This window comes from Schistocerca americana, chromosome 2, assembly GCF_021461395.2.
Source record: "Schistocerca americana isolate TAMUIC-IGC-003095 chromosome 2, iqSchAmer2.1, whole genome shotgun sequence".
Lineage (NCBI taxonomy): Eukaryota > Metazoa > Arthropoda > Insecta > Orthoptera > Acrididae > Schistocerca > Schistocerca americana.
This window is the reverse complement of record NC_060120.1, coordinates 915,952,505-915,969,581: the sequence shown is the minus strand read 5'-3', so window position 1 is coordinate 915,969,581 and position 17,077 is coordinate 915,952,505. Positions and strand designations below refer to the sequence as shown.

At 43.9% G+C, this 17,077-nt stretch overlaps 1 protein-coding gene across 1 annotated transcript in view; it reads left to right on the top strand.

Annotated features, from left to right (window-relative positions):
* The window catches only part of LOC124595985 (sodium-coupled monocarboxylate transporter 1-like), a 137,175-nt gene that overhangs the window by 67,234 nt on the left and 52,864 nt on the right, over positions 1-17,077 (top strand). Inside the window, exons 6-7 of the mRNA XM_047134929.1 lie at positions 6,232-6,386; positions 14,520-14,660. Coding sequence (XP_046990885.1) covers positions 6,232-6,386; positions 14,520-14,660 — 296 coding nt within the window. The remainder of the gene's footprint in view (positions 1-6,231; positions 6,387-14,519; positions 14,661-17,077) is intronic.

The following is a 17,077-nucleotide window of genomic DNA, read 5'->3' as shown; positions in this document are numbered from 1 at the left end:
GACAACCTTTTCATAACGTATAATTACCTTACCAGAACTGAAGCTTAACTTTTATTTTTACCGCTATCATTTTAGAAATTATGTGCACAGTGATTTATAAGGGTATTTACGCTCTGTATACGAATACGGTCCTGCACATTTGATAATGAATAGTCTAACCAACGCCATGTCTCTGATTCCACTGCACTACTTGCACTCGGCGCCCGATTCTCATACATTCTCGTATTCTGTAATTGTCAGCGGGGCTGGTTATAGACGTTATGCTCCCTCGCCGTCAAGCTCTGCTGCCGATCTGTTTTTTTTTTTTTTTTTTTAACTTTTGTGGCGTCCTTTACGCACGGCAACGGGTAAGGAATTTATTTTCACATCTCCTTATGCTCCCATTTCAAAGCCAATTACTTCTATTCTATCAATTCCTCAAATATTTCCTCTGCAATTTTTCATCTGTCCTGTTCTTTTGGGGAACGCATTTGACAGGAACTTTTTGGTATCCCAGCCACATTTTATCGATGTACTCATAACGTGCAATCATTTTACGGACATCATGCGCCGTGACTTGTGTCTGTAAGTTTGCAAAAAACTGTTACCCGTAGAGTACGTTTTTGCACAAGGTGGGATCAGGATGTTTCCTTATACCTATTTCCGTAACTTTTTGCACTGCAGATAATCTGAAGATGCCTACCTAAGGCGAAAAGCGCCATTGAAATTTGAAAATAAAAATCTCCGCAAGAAAGACTGTATTTTATCTCAAATCCTATACTGGTTGCAGTATCAGCAGCAATGGTGGAATGGAAGACATCTTAATTTCTTACCACCATCTCTGAAAGGTTTCGATTCTCTTCTTTTCAGGTTTGTCCACCACCGGTAACTGAGTGACCAGCGCGACAGAATGTCAGTCCTAAGGCTCCAGTTTCGATTCCCGGCTGGGTCTGAGATTTTCCCCGCCCAGGGACTGGGTGTTGTGTTGTCCTAATCATCATCATTTCATCCCCATCTACGCACAAGTTACCGCAGTGGCGTCAAATCGAAAGACTTGCACCCGACGAACGGTCTACTCGACGGGAGGCCCTAGTCGTACGGCATTCATTCATTCACTTTCAGGTTTTACACGGCGCGTTATCCACATGCATTCTCAGGAATTTCGTCCTCAAATTGTCTCAAATCTTTGATACTAGTAAACCTCTTTTGATCAGTAATGACTCCGTTACCTGTGCTAGACTGGGGTTTACGTCGTTCTTGGAACCTCGTGCGTTGTCCTCCTTCTCAGGTAGCAGAATTCATTCACTTTGTCTACTCGTGGTCACCAGTGCTGATGTTAATTTCGCTAATGTCATTTCTGCTACTCCTAATCACTTAGGTCTTTTGTCGGCTTATTCTCAAAGCACACTGTGTGATCTATAGACCATCAATTGCCTTTAACAAGTCCTGTAACTCTTCCTCGCTCACACTATGGACAGCAACTTATAAAGGATATCCTTGCCCCTCGCGATTTTAATTCTACCCTGCCTCTTCGATGTACAGACTAAACAATAGGAACAACAGAACTGCATCCTGCATCCGTGTCTTACATTCTGTCTTCGAGTAATACGGGCAATTGGTTCTTGGTCTTCCATTTTTAATTCTCGTATTCGGATTTCTACATATTTTACATTACACATCTTTCCCTATAACGTATATCCAGTACCCCGAAATATCGTACATGTGGCACCAGTTTGCATTTTACAGCGCTTTTTCTACATCTACAAATACTGTGAACATGTTTCGATGTCTTGCTTCCATTATCATGCTAAACCTACAGAAATCCCTTTGAACGCTCCGCTTTAACACTGTTTTTTTCAGAGCCATCAGTCATCTAACTTTTCTGATGCGGCTCATCAGGAATCCCTGTGCCACCTTTTCTTATATCTCAGGGTAGCACTTGAAACCTACGTCCTCAGTTATTTGCTGTATGTATTCGAATCTCTGTCTTTCTCTACAGATTTCGCCCTCTATAGCTCTCTCTAGCATTACGGAAGTTTACGTAACAACTTGAACTGAAAGTATTAATAATTCACAATAGTATTATTCTGAAAAATTAATACGTTGTTTTCAAATTACTAATATGTCTGTGTTCCTCCAAGAATAGACGTAATATTTCAGAATATTACGGACGTTACTCCCTTATCTCTTAACACATGTTATACCATCCCCCCACCCCCTTCTTCTTGTCAGTGTTTTCCATGTATTCCTTTCCTCGCCTATTCTCTAGAGAAACTCCTCATCTCTTACCTTATATGTCCACTAAATTTTGAACAGTCTTGTGTAGCGCCATAACTCAAAGACTTCGACTTTCTTCGGTTCTGGTTTCCCACAGTCCAAGTTTCACAAAAAAATAATGCTGTGCTCCAAAGGACATTCACAGAAATCTATTCCTGAAATTGAGGTCTGTATTTGATACTAACAGGATTCTCCTGGCCAGGAATGCCCTCTTTACTAGTCTGCTTTCTATTTCCTCCTTGCTGTGTCCATCAGGGGTTATTTGCCGCCTAGCTAGAATTCCTTAACTTGGTATAATTCGCAATCTCACCTTTCACATTGAATTCTATTTCCACTCTTGAACCTTTCTTTTATTTCCGTCATTGCTTCTTCTACATGTAGACTGAACAGTAGAGGCGAAGGACTGCATCCCCTTCTTACATCCCTTTAATACGTGTACTTCGATCTTCGTCTTCCAATCTTGTTCTTCCCTACTGCCTCTTGTACGTATTGTATATCACCTGTCTTTTCCTGTAGCTTACCACTATTTTTCTCAGAATTTCGAACATATTGCACCATTTTACATAGCCTAACGCTTTCCAGGACGACCAATTCTATTTGCTTCAGTCTCGCTTACATTGTCAGAACTGCCTGTCTTGTGCCTAAATATTTCCTGAAGCTAAACTGATCGTCATCTGACGGATCCTTCATTTTCTTTCCCATTCTTCTGTACACCATTCTTGCTAACATCCTGGATGCCTGTGCTGTTAGCGAGATTGTGCGATAATTCTCGATCTTATAGGTCCCTGCTATCTTTGGAGTTGTGTGGATGAAGTTTTTTCCGAAAGTCTGATAGTATATCGCCAGTCTCATACATTCTACACACCAGTGTGAGTAGTCGTTTTATTGCCACTTCCCCCAACGATTTCAGAAATTCTGAATTAATTTTGTCTGTGTCATCAGGCTCACTTGATCTTAAGTCACCCAAAACTCTTTTAAATTCTGTCTCTGATAATGGATCCGCTATCTCTTCCCTGTCTGTTCAAGTTTCCTCTTCTATCAGGTCATCAGACAATTCCCCCTCAAATATGCCTCCAGAGTATCTTTCTCAGCAATCCTTTCTCTCCTCTACATTTAAAAGTGGAATTAACATCTTACTCTTGATATTACCGCCATTGTTTTTAGTTTCACTGAAGATTCTTTTGACTTTTCTGTGAGCTGAATCAGTCCCACAGTCACAGCTTTTTCGATTTCTTCATATTTTTCTTGTAATCATTTCGCCTTAGGTGCCTGTACTTCCTATTTGTTTCATTCCTAAGTGATTTGTATTTCTGTATTGATGAATTTACCTGCAGATTTTTGTTCTTCCTTCTTCCGTCGATCAAATTAAATGGTTCAAATGGCTCTGAGCACTATGGGACTCAACTGCTGAGGTCATTAGTCCCCTAGAACTTAGAACTAGTTAAACCTAACTAACCTAAGGACATCACAAACATCCATGCCCGAGGCAGGATTCGAACCTGCGACCGTAGCGGTCTTGCGGTGCCAGACTGCAGCGCCTTTAACCGCACGGCCACTTCGGCCGGCCCGATCAAATTAAGTAGGCCTATATTCGTAGTTGTCTACGTTGTATCTTTGTTTCTCCTCCCACCTTCCGTGATTTCTCTTTTCAGAAATGTTCATTACTCTTCAACTGAACTTTCATTTTTAACTATTCATTATCGCACTACGTACCGCCTGAGAGTACTTCAAGCATCTGTCTTCACTCACTGGTATTTCCATATTCCACTTCTTTGCGACATTACCAAATTGTGATCTCAGTCTGTATCTGCTCCTGGGTAGGTCTCAAAATCCAATATCTGGTTTCCCAGTCATGTAATCCAACCGGAAATTTCCCGTATCTCCTGACTTTTCCAAGTGTATCTCCTGCTCTTATGATCCTTGAAGAGACTAGCTGAACTTTTGTGAAGAACTCAATTACTCTTTCTCCTCTCTCACTACTATTTCTCTCCGTCCGAAAGGTCTCTGTAGGCCCAACGGTACTGACCGACCAGGAGTCCTTGAGTGCGGCTGTGAAGGAACATGTGGTCAGCACGTCGCTCTCCTGCCGTTGTCAATTTTCGTGACCGGAGCCGCTACTTCTCAGTCAGGTACCTCCTCAGTTTGCTTCACAAGGGCTGAGTGCACCCCGTCTGCAACTACGCTCACCAGACGCTCACCCCTCCAATTGAGAGCCAAGCCCGATAGCGCTTAACTTCGATAATCTGACGGGAACGGTGATATTACTACGGCACGGCCGCTGGCCTCTCATTCTTTCTAGCAAGCCGATATTCTCCTGTAACTCTTTCTTCTGCTCCTTCACTATAACCGAATTCCAATGAATGCAAACGCAGTGCTAGTGCAAATACACTACTGGCCATTAAAATTGCTACACCACGAAGATCACGTGTTAGAGACACGAAATTTAACCGACATGAAGAAGATGCTGTGATATACAATGATTAGCTTTTCAGAGAATTCACACAAGATTGGCGCCGGTGGCGACACCTACAACGTGCTGACATAAGGAAAGTTTCCAACCGATTTCTCATACACAAACAGCAGTTGACCGGCGTTGTCTGGAGAAACGTTGTTGTGATGCCTCGTGTAAGAAGCAGAAATGCGTACCATCACTTTTCCGACTTTGATAAAGGTCGGATTGTAGCCTATCGCGATTGCGGTTTATCGTATCGCGACATTGCTGCTCGCGTTGGTCGAGATCCAATGACTGTTAGCAGAATATGGAATCGGTGGGTTCAGGAGGGTAATACGGAACGCCGTGCGAGATCCCAACGGCCTCGTATCACTAGCAGTCGAGATGACAGGCATCTTATCCGCATGACTGAAACGGATCGTACAGCCACGTCCCGATCCATGAGTCAACGGATGGGGACGTTTGCAAGAGAACAACCATCTGCACGAACAGTTCGACGACGTTTGCAGCACCATGGACTATCAGCTCGAAGACCATGGCTGCGGTTACCCTTAACGCTGCATCACAAACAGGAGCGCCTGTGATTGTGTGCTCACCGACGAATCTGGGTGCACGAATGGCAGAACGTCATTTTTTCGGATGAATCCAGGTTCTGTTTACAGCATCATGATGGTCGCATAGATGTTTGGTGACATCGCGGTGATCGCACATTGGAAGCGTGTATTCGTCATCGCCATACTGGCGTAACACTCGGCATGATGGTATGGTTACACGTCTCGGACACCTATTGTTCGCATTGACGGCACTTTGAACAGTGGACGTTACATTTCAGATGTATTACGGCCCGTGGGTCTACCCTCCATTCCATACCTGCGAAACCCTACATTTCAGCAGGATAATGCGCGACCGCATGTTACAGGTCCTGTACGGGCCTTTCTGGATACAGAAAATGTTCGACTGCTGCCCTGGCCAGCACATTCTCCAGATCTGTCACCAACTGAAAACGTCTCGTAAATGTTGGCCGAGCAACTGGCTCGTCACAATACACCAGTCACTAGTCTTGATAAACTGCGGTATCGTGTTGAAGCTGCATGGGCAGCTGTACCTGTACACGCTATCCAAGCTCTGTTTGACTCAGTACCCAGGCGTATCAAGGCCCTTATTACGGCCGAAGTGGTTGTTCTGGATACTGATTTCTCAGGACCTGTGCACCAAAATTGCGTGAAAATGTAATCATGAAAATGTAATCACATGTCAGGTCTAGTATAATATGTTTGTCCAATGAATAGCCGTTAATCATCTGCGTTTCTTCTTGGTATAGCAATTTTAATGGCCAGTAGTGTACATTGGGTCTACAAAGCAGATCATCCACAGAATCTACACAGTAACTGGTGACAGAAGAATCCTCCACTCTGTAGTGAACATGTCCTACCCAAGTAGACATTAAGCTATCTACCACAAGCTGAAATGCGAACTGAAAGCAACAGAAATCTCACGATGTTGTGACGAACGTGGTGTTCCAGGGCGGCCTCAAGGCGGTGGTGTGGACGGACGTCCTCCAGAGTGTGGTGGCACTCGGTGCGTGCCTGGGCGTCATGGGGCTCGGACTCTACACCGCTGGAGGGCCGCTCAACGTCTGGAGGATCGCAGACCAGGGCGGCCGCGTCGACCTCTTCGAGTGAGTCACTCCCTCAGCTGCCACGCACGTAACGGTGGCTACTTCATCTACAAGGGTCAAAAAATGGTTCAAATGGCTCTGAGCACTGTGGGACTTAACTTCTGAGGTCATCAGTCCCCTAGAACTTAGAGAACTACTTAAACCTAACTAATCTAAGGAAATTACACACATCCATGCCCGGGGCAGGGTTCGAACCTGCGACCGTAGCGCCTAGAACTGCTCGGCCACTCCGGCCGGCTACAAGGGTCACTCCAAAAGAAATGCACACTATTTTTGTAAAAGTACTGTTTTCATTCTGCATGTGTGAGAGTTTTAAGTGTGTAGATACATCCTTCCCGCTTGTTTTCAAACTTAGTTCAACCTGTTCCCGTGCGTGGGGCCGTCACAGCATGTCTTCAAGATGGCTGCTACACTTGACGTTCATCCGAAGCAACGTGCTATCATAGAATTCCCGTGCTGTGAAAACGAGACAGTGAGAAACATCCACAAGAGGTTGAAAAAGGTGTATGGAGATGCTGCTGTCCATCGCAGTACAGTTAGTCGATGGGCAAGCAGGTTACGTGATGAAAGCGGGCACGGCAATATTGAGGATTGTCCTCGCAGTGGCAGGCGTCGTACTGCACACACTCCAGACAATGTGCAGGGAGTTAACGAATTGGTGACTGCTGACAGACGCATCACAGTGAACGAATTGTCACGCTAGGTTGGGATATGGGAAGGAAGTGTTTGCTTAATAATGAAAGTGTTGGCGTTAAAAAAGGTTTGTGCCAGGTGGGTTCTCAGGACGTTGACAGTGGCTCACAGAGAAACAAGAAAAACGGTATGCAGCGGACTTTTGGAACAGTACGAGAATAGTGGAGATGAATGTCATGGAAGAATTGTGACAGGTGATGAAACATGGCTCCATCATTTTTCACCAGAGACGAAAAGGCAATCAATGGAGTGGCATCATGCATCCAGGAAAAAAAATTCCAAACCACACCTTCTGCTGGAAAAGTTATGGCCACGGTGTTTTTCGATTCCGAGGGACTCTTGTTTGTTTACATCATGCCAAATGGAACCACCATAAATTCAGATGCATATGTGACGAGACTGAGGAAACTTCAAGCTCGACTGAGTCGTGTTCGTCCACCCGGCAAAAGGGGGATGTTTTGTTGTTGCACGACAATTCACGGCCACATGTCAGTCAAAAAACAATGGAAGCGATCACTAAACTCGGATGGACAACACTGAAACACCCGCCTTACAGTCCTGAACTGGCTCCATGTGACTATCATCTCTTTGGGAAACTGAAAGACTCTCTTCGTGGAACAAGGTTCGAAGATGATGACTCCCTTCTTGTGCATGCTGCCAAACAGTGGCTCCAACAGGTTGGTCCAGAATTTTACCGTGGGGGTATAAAGGCACTGGTTCGAAGATGGCGTAAGTCAGTTGAGAGGGAACGAAATTATGTGGAGAAATGAAAATATTGTTCCTAAAGGATCTATCTACACACTTTAAAACTTTCAAACATGTAGAATAGAAGATGGATTTAAAAAAAAAATAGCGTGCATTTCTTTTGGAGTGACCCTCGTATACGTATGTGTATAAAACGCTGAGTCTTGACCGAACGACTCATCATCTCCAGCGCAAATCTATAAGTATAGAAACTAGAAGTTTGGGAAGGGTGTTGATCTTATTTACTGTGAAAGTCGTTTAAGAATGGATTTTTCAAAATTCGTCCTCTGATTGGATGGACTAGGGGAGGGAAGGTTTTTTTGGAAATCTGTTGCTATTAAAGCAATTTTGAAGCTAGACCTACGAAAATTGGTCTTTGGTTTCTCGGTCAGAAAAAACGCAATAGGTGTTTCAGCTTTCTTGCAATTTTTTGAGATTTAACCCCTACGACGGCAAAAAAGTGAGTGAAAAGTATTTGAAAGCTAAGTATTATTAAAGAACCACTAAAGTCTTTTTAAAGCTACTTACATGAAATTTGGTATTTCGCTTGTCGGTTAAAAATAAAACAAATATTTGAATCAGTATTTTTAGAAATTCAACCCTGTAGCAGGTTAACTACGGGGCGAAATGTTTTATGAAAGTGTTTCATTGTGAAAGCACTTTTAAACCTAATTCTATGAAAATTTAAATCTGGATTGTCATGAAAAAATACGTTTATCATTGTTTTCGGAAATATTTAATTCTGTATCTATGAAAATTGGTACACTATTGGCCATTAAAATTGCTGCACCACGAAGCAGACGTGCTACAGACGTGAAATTTAACCGACAGGAAGAAGACACTGTGATATGCAAGGCTTCTCAGAGCATTCACACAAGACTGGTGCCGGTGGCGACACCTACAACGTGTTGACATGAGAAAAAGTTTCCTACTGATTTCTCATACATGAACAGCAGGTCACAGGCGTTGCCTGGTGAAACGTTGTTGTGGTGCCTCGTGTAAGGAGGAGAAATGCGTACCATCACGTTTCCGACTTTGATAAAGGTCGGATTGTAGCCTATCGCGATTTTGGTTTATCGTATTGAGACATTTCTGCTCGCGTTGCTCGAGATCTAATGACTGTTAGCAGAATATGGAATCGGTGGGTTCAGGAGGGTAATACGGAACGCCGTGGTGGATCCCAGCGGCCTCGTATCAGTAGCAGTCGAGATGACAGGCATCTTATCCGCATGGCTGTAACGGATCTTGCAGCCACGTCTCGATCCATGAGTCAACGGATGGGCACGTTTGTAAGACAACAACCACATGCATGAACAGTTCGACGACGTTTGCAGCAGCATGGACTATCAGCTCGGAGACCATGGCTGCGGTTACCCTTGACGCTGCATCACAGACAGGAGCGCCTGCGATGGTGTACTCAACGACGAACCTGGGTACACGAATGGCAATACGTCATTTCTCCTCCTTACATGAGGCATCACAACGACGTTTCACCTGGCAACGCCGCGCGGGATTAGCCGAGCGGTCTGGGGCGTTGCAGTCATAGACTGTGTGGCTGGTCCCGGCTGAGGTTCGAGTCCTCTCTTGGGCATGGGTGTGTGTGTTTTTCCTTACGATCATTTAGGTTAAGTAGTGTGTAAGCTTAGGGACTGATGACCTTAGCAGTTAAGTCCCATAAGATTTCACACATATCTGAACACCACCAGGCAACGCCAGTCAACTGCTGTTTGTGTATGAGAAATCGGTGGGAAACTTTCCTCATGTCAGCACGTTGTAGGTATCGCCACTGGCGCCAACCTTGTGTGAATGCTCTAAAAAGCTAATCATTTGCATATCACAGTATCTTCTTCCTGTCGTTTAAATTTCGCGTCTGTAGCACGTGATATTCGTGGTGTAGCAATTTTAATGACCTGTAGTGTATTAGTCTTGCCATATCCAGGTGCTTGGTGATGATGCCTTGTAACACCGATACCGTTGCGTATGAATAATACCAGGATGTACAGCTGATAGTGTTACCTTCATTAGGTATTTTGCAATATTAACTCTTGTCCCAGTATCCACATGGAGATGAATGTACGAAGGTCAGTCACGTAAGTCACCTCACACAGCACTGCTAAGGTGCAGCAGCAGTACAACGCCGCTTCATCAACTGTTTTCAGTGTGCATAGCAGCTATTTGTGAGTTCACGACAACACTCGCTGCCGAAGGCCGCGAGATCGGGGCTTGACAATGCCTGCCAGTGCCTGCAGATCTTGGTCGTCATGGTTCGACGCCTGCCTGTGCCACCAGACGGTACTGCTTACTTGCAGTTGCTCTGAGATTGTTGCAACAATAGTTTTCATGAACACTGTCCATCTTGCTACAGTCACTCAACTCCTCTGATGGACGCCGTGGCACTCACCATTCATCGAAACTACAAAGCTCAGGTGGCGTTTTCTACAACGGGGTACTTCGGTACAATAAAAGAAAATGGTGTTGCCAAGAGGAATCTTCTCCACGGGTCAGGTGTCTATAAAACCGAATGACCCGACTGCAATGCTTGGTCACTATGGTCACTATGTGGGACAAACTGGTAGATGGCTGGAAACTAGGTTCAGGCAGAAATGAGGCAGAAAAATCTAACTTAGCTGAGCACCTTGTTGAAAGTGGGCACAGTGCACAAATTCTGTCTTTACGTGTTAGAAGTTTCCACCCAGGCGGTAAGGGAAGACGTATGGAGCCGTTGGAGAAGTTTGAAAGATTTTGCCATCAGGCGCCGCCTCGTGTGACACTGGTCATTAGAAGCTTCCAGTTCTAGGAAGTGTTTAAAAATCATTGGGATTTGGCTACCATTCATCGATCCCAACACAAGCACTAAGCTGAAATTAGTCCTTTCTGCGTCTGCGATTCCAAATGGCATCATTAAATATTCCTGGCTTTTTTGAGCTTCCCAATGCTTCAATGATACCGTTTGGCATCGCTTCACGTAGTTCCAAGTTTGTTTAACAGATCACAGTGGCGTTTGCTTTCGTGACTCGCCGTTTGTTTGAAGTGCAGAGCAGAGAAGTGTCGTGAGTTGTGCTACTGCGTTTGTGAGTGAATAATAACTGTTGTGTTTAGTTTTATTCTGTGTATAGTGAAATTCTTGGTTATGGAACCAACTTTACGTATTCCTCAAGGGCAAGGGAAAGAAATACGGTAAGTTTACGATACAGTTATGTATGCATTTTTGGAGTAATTATTATGTAATTTCTAAAGAAGCCATTTGGAACCATTATCTTATTTATTAACCAATAGCTTCAAAAGAACATTTGCAATAGATATGGCATATGTTCAACTTATACAGTAAATATTCATCACAAAAAAAATTTTCCCAATTTTTTTTTCTAAATGTGACGCACAAAGGGTTAATGACCTAGTTATGATTACTCTCCTCCAAGATCACATGCGAGTACAAAGTGGCTGCAGACAAATGTAGTGTGTTTCCCACATTATTACATGATAAAGTTGGCAGTTTATCAGTTTTAACACCAAAATGCGTAAATTGTAATGGATTTGTATCAAATTGTATGCATACGGAATATTGCCTCAGTTGTGCGACTGGATTCGTTATTTCCTGTCACAAAGGTCACCATAGTAATTGACAGAAAATCATCGAGTACAAAAGAAAAAATGTCTGGCGTTCACCAGGAAAGTATTATAGATCCTCTGCAGTTCCTGATCTACATAAACGACTTTTGGGCCAGTGTAAGTAGCACTCCTAGATTGTTTGCCGATGAGACTATCATTTATCGCCTTATAAAGTTATCAGATGATCAAAACAAATTGCAAAACGTTTTAGACAAGATATTTGTCTGGTGCTAGAAGTGGCAGTTGACTCAAAATTGTGGAAAGTGTGAAGATACCCACATGAGTACCAAAAGGAATCCGCTAAATTTCGGTTTCACGATAACTCATGCAAAAAATTAAAAGCCGTAAATTTAACTAAATACTTGGTAATTACAATTACGAATAACATTAGCTGGAACGATCACGTAAATAATTTTATGGGTAAACCAAACCAAAGACCACGATTTACTAGTACAACGCAGAGAATATGCAACAGGTCTGTTAAAGAGACTACGTACATGATCACCATATCAAAATAAGAGAAATGAGAGTCGCACAGAAAAATTTCAAGTGTTCGTAGCTTCCACCAGCTCTTCGGGAGTGGAACGGTAGATAACTAGTTTGAAAGTGGTTCAATTAACTCTCTGCCAGTCATTTAATTGTGAATTTCAGAGCATTCATGTAGATGTAGAAAACATAACAGAGGACATTTCAAAGCAGGAAGATTCTTGGCCTTTCGACTTACTACCAATGGTACGACGACTTATAGCACCACTAATGTCTCTGCCAGGTCCTTTAACTGTATTTAGTATGTAAAGCGGTTTTAATAAAATTTTACTAACTTACATATTTCAATAAGTTGTTCTGTACTTTTTAAAATCATGTTTAGATGTAAAATGTGTCGCAATAACTAACCCCACTGGCTAGTTCACACACTCACCTTCATGTACAACTGTAAAAAATTAGTGACTAGTTTTAGTTAGAAGCACCTTTTTTCTTTATATACATAAGTATTTAAAAAAATTTAAAACGACAAATAAAGTGATAAAACACACGAATTGTGAAGGTAAAATAGAGTTAATACTTTTTCAATGCATCATACATGTAAGGAGGACGATGTACTTTGGTATGACATACAGTAAAGCTTGCTGTGTTGTAAATAGTTGCCTCGGTGTGACTCCAACCTCTGACGTGTCCAGTCGGGACTGTATGCATATACAAGCGTTTTAATGTTTTAACTTCCATTTACTTCTATGAATTTTATGCGTGACTTAGTTATGCAACTGTAGATTTAATAAGACATGCGAGTTCCATTGTTTTAGCTGGTTCTTCACACGGTCACCCTGAAAACATCCACAAAGCGTCGAAACCTAGATGTGCAATAACTATCATTTGCGACTGACTGCCATAGCAGTTACTATTTTGAATTTCAACACTCTGTATATCTCCTTGCACACCAGTTCACTAAAATACACTCCTGGAAATGGAAAAAAGAACACATTGACACCGGTGTGTCAGACCCACCAAACTTGCTCCGGACACTGCGAGAGGGCTGTACAAGCAATGATCACACGCACGGCACAGCGGACACACCAGGAACCGCGGTGTTGGCCGTCGAATGGCGCTAGCTGCGCAGCATTTGTGCACCGCCGCCGTCAGTGTCAGCCAGTTTGCCGTGGCATACGGAGCTCCATCGCAGTCTTTAACACTGGTAGCATGCCGCGACAGCGTGGACGTGAACCGTATGTGCAGTTGACGGACTTTGAGCGAGGGCGTATAGTGGGCATGCGGGAGGCCGGGTGGACGTACCGCCGAATTGCTCAACACGTGGGGCGTGAGGTCTCCACAGTACATCGATGTTGTCGCCAGTGGTCGGCGGAAGGTGCACGTGCCCGTCGACCTGGGACCGGACCGCAGCGACGCACGGATGCACGCCAAGACCGTAGGATCCTACGCAGTGCCGTAGGGGACCGCACCGCCACTTCCCAGCAAATTAGGGACACTGTTGCTCCTGGGGTATCGGCGAGGACCATTCGCAACCGTCTCCATGAAGCTGGGCTACGATTCTGCACACCGTTAGGCCGTCTTCTGCTCACGCCCCAACATCGTGCAGTCCGCCTCCAGTGGTGTCGCGACAGGCGTGAATGGAGGGACGAATGGAGACGTGTCGTCTTCAGCGATGAGAGTCGCTTCTGCCTTGGTGCCAATGATGGTCGTATGCGTGTTTGGCGCCGTGCAGGTGAGCGCCACAATCAGGACTGCATACGACCGAGGCACACAGGGCCAACACCCGGCATCATGGTGTGGGGAGCGATCTCCTACACTGGCCGTACACCACTGGTGATCGTCGAGGGGACACTGAATAGTGCACGCTACATCCAAACCGTCATCGAACCCATCGTTCTACCATTCCTAGACCGGCAAGGGAACTTGCTGTTCCAACAGGACAACGCACGTCCGCATGTATCCCGTGCCACCCAACGTGCTCTAGAAGGTGTAAGTCAACTACCCTGGCCAGCAAGATCTCCGGATCTGTCTCCCATTGAGCATGTATGGGACTGGATGAAGCGTCGTCTCACGCGGTCTGCACGTCCAGCACGAACGCTGGTCCAACTGAGGCGCCAGGTGGAAATGGCATGGCAAGCCGTTCCACAGGACTACATCCAGCATCTCTACGATCGTCTCCATGGGAGAATAGCAGCCTGCATTGCTGCGAAAGGTGGATATACACTGTACTAGTGCCGACATTGTGCATGCTCTGTTGCCTGTGTCTATGTGCCTGTGGTTCTGTCAGTGTGATCATGTGATGTATCTGACCCCAGGAATGTGTCAATAAAGTTTCCCCTTCCTGGGACAATGAATTCACGGTGTTCTTATTTCAATATCCAGGAGTGTATGATGGACTGTAGGACTAACACATCTTCCATTTCTGAAATAATTTTTTGTCGGCCTTAATCGCTCGAACCTGGGCTCATTCCCTGTTAGTAGCGAAAGTCATTTGGTTGTTGCAAGTCAGAATATTGTCAAAGGAACAATACGTTCATCTTTAGGGGCGTCGAACTTAGGACAGAGACAGATGTGAGGCCACTGTATTTTTTTTTTCCACAGGATGACGCTGAATCCGTTCGTGCGCACTTCCTTCTGGACGGTAACCCTCGGCGTGACTGCCACTTGGATGGCTGGACGCGCCATCAACCAGGACATGGTCCAGAGGTTCATCGCTCTACCAGACTTGGCCGCCGCCAAAAGGTAACCCAGCAGCTATCACAACAATTCTGTGTTGCGTCAGCCACAATGGAGCATTCGTTAACTGCTACATTTATTTGGACACTGGCACTGTCCTATTGAATTTGTAGCCTCATCTCTTTCCAACTTGGCAACCAGTTCGTCCAGCTGATTTATTGTGATGACCCTCAGCAACGAGTCTAAGATCAAAAATGGATGTAATGTGCAAGACGGGAAAGGCGTCTCTTCATGTTCTTCGAAAATATGAGAAGCTCTTCCCTTTTAATAAGAAAAACAAAACTGTACAAACTGTTACACTTCTAAAGATTGATTGCAGCGAAGTTATGCTGTCAGGTCCTGTGACAAAAGTCCACAGCGTCTAGAACTGGCGATAAACGCCTGCGTACAATATACCTGTGACTTCCAGCTTTTTCATCGCGTATCACCATTTTATGGAGAGCTATCCTTACACCCTGTCTCCTCTATTGTATTGTCGAGTTGAACCGCTCCTCAAATATAAAATGGTAGAAATCCCTGTTACAATTAGAGCTAAAGTCTATCTGTCCTACTCTATCAATCAGCCATTACTCGACCACTTTCGAAAGACCGTTGATGCCACACTCATTGAGGCACTAGTATGTTGTACCTTTGTCACTATACGCACGCGGAGCCCCATTGCAACCAAATATCTCTCTTTCCAACCAAATCTTCCCCACTTTTCAAAGCTCTTAGCTAGTGCAGTCTGCCCAGATTTCATTCCCTCAGAATACCCTGCCAGAAAGATTACTTTTGTGTACGTACAAAATTTTGTACGTGGTACAAATTATTATTATTATTATTATTACATTTTATTGTTCCAGTTTGTCACAGTTTCGCACAAAAAGTTTTTTGAGTGCTGTATCTGGGGTATGTTCTTAAATTCTTCCACAGCCGTATCAATTTTTTGACTAAATCTTGTAGTTGGATTCTTTGGAAATGCACTTAAAATATCAGTACTCTTCGTATTTTGTTTGCCGCGATATTAGGAATTTTTTCGGCCGTCTTTTCGATTGTCTGTATCTGTACTTTATTTATATCTGACTGAGTATCTTAGAATTTAGCGTTTTTCTTCTAGGATTTCTTCTTGCAGTGTAACCGCTTCACTGGTGTACATTATTTCGGGCTTCGTAAATGTGTCACAGAGCATTATTTTGCTGTGTCTATCGACATACCTTTTTTGTAGTACACAATTTATTTACAGTAAGCTTTCCTAAGTTTCTGGATCGAATTTTCTGTGACAGTTTTTCTTCTCATGTAGGTTCAAGAATTTCTATTAAGCACTTGATGTCTGGAGCTCTCTCCATTTGATCACATTTTGTAATCAGTTTTAGAGTAGGATGTTTTGAGAAGACGTACTTGGTTTCTAGGAAGAATATTTTTGGAGGCCAACTCCTGCAGCGCATTTCTTCGGTCTGTTTGATTGCTGCCGTCTCGTCCTGTGCTGGTACTGCCAGACATCTCCGAAAGTTAGACAAGAAACTGGGATGTCAGTTTTAAGTCTTCCAAGTCGTACGGGTTTCCAGTCGTTTTTCTCCTTAAGTTTTGTCCTACTCTCGCATGACTTTGCCCAAAACCATATCAAAGAGGGTAGGGGAGAGACCAGCGCCCTGCCAAGCATTTATTTTGATCACAAAGGTTCTGACACCTCAATGATATATTTTACTTCGGTTGCTGTGTTGGTGAGTGTTTGTATGATGAGATATTGGATTTCCGAGTCTTTGAGGAAAAGAAAAAGATATTACCAATCGACTGCATCACACGCTTTTTTGAAGTCCATAAATGGGCATTTAATCGGAATATTTCTGAGCGTTTTGTATTTTAATGTTGTTTTTAAATTGAGTACCTGGCGTATACACTTCCGACAAGTCCGAAATCCGATTTGATACTCTCCAGTTTTGTGATCGAGTTGCTTCTGAACCCTTTGGAGGACGCATACTGACAGAAGTCATGAAGATGTTTTTCACTGCGAAATCTCTGTCTTGATTTGTGTGAGTTCATTGAGGGAATTCGGTCTGAATTCTTAGGAGTTCGTTGATGAAATCATCTTCGCCCGAAGCCCTGTTCTTTCTGAGTTTGAGAATATGCCTGTGAATATCTTCTTGTAAGGGGGGTAGGAATTGGTATTATTTTTATTGTTATTAGCAACAGCAGGAGTAGCAACAGATGGAATAGCAGCAGTAGTACCGCTAGTATAAACGTTATTAGTTGTTAGTAAGTACTGTTATTGGTGACATGAGGCCGTTAGACTAAGGACCGGTGACCATTGTATCGCTTTAGATTATTAAAGTCAATGTCTTAGCCACGCTCTACTAAAACTGATCACCATGTTCTGGCTTTGCAACGACCCGTAGACGGGCAGTCTGTACCTTACGTTTTGTCAGACTGCTGAGTGCATTCTCTCC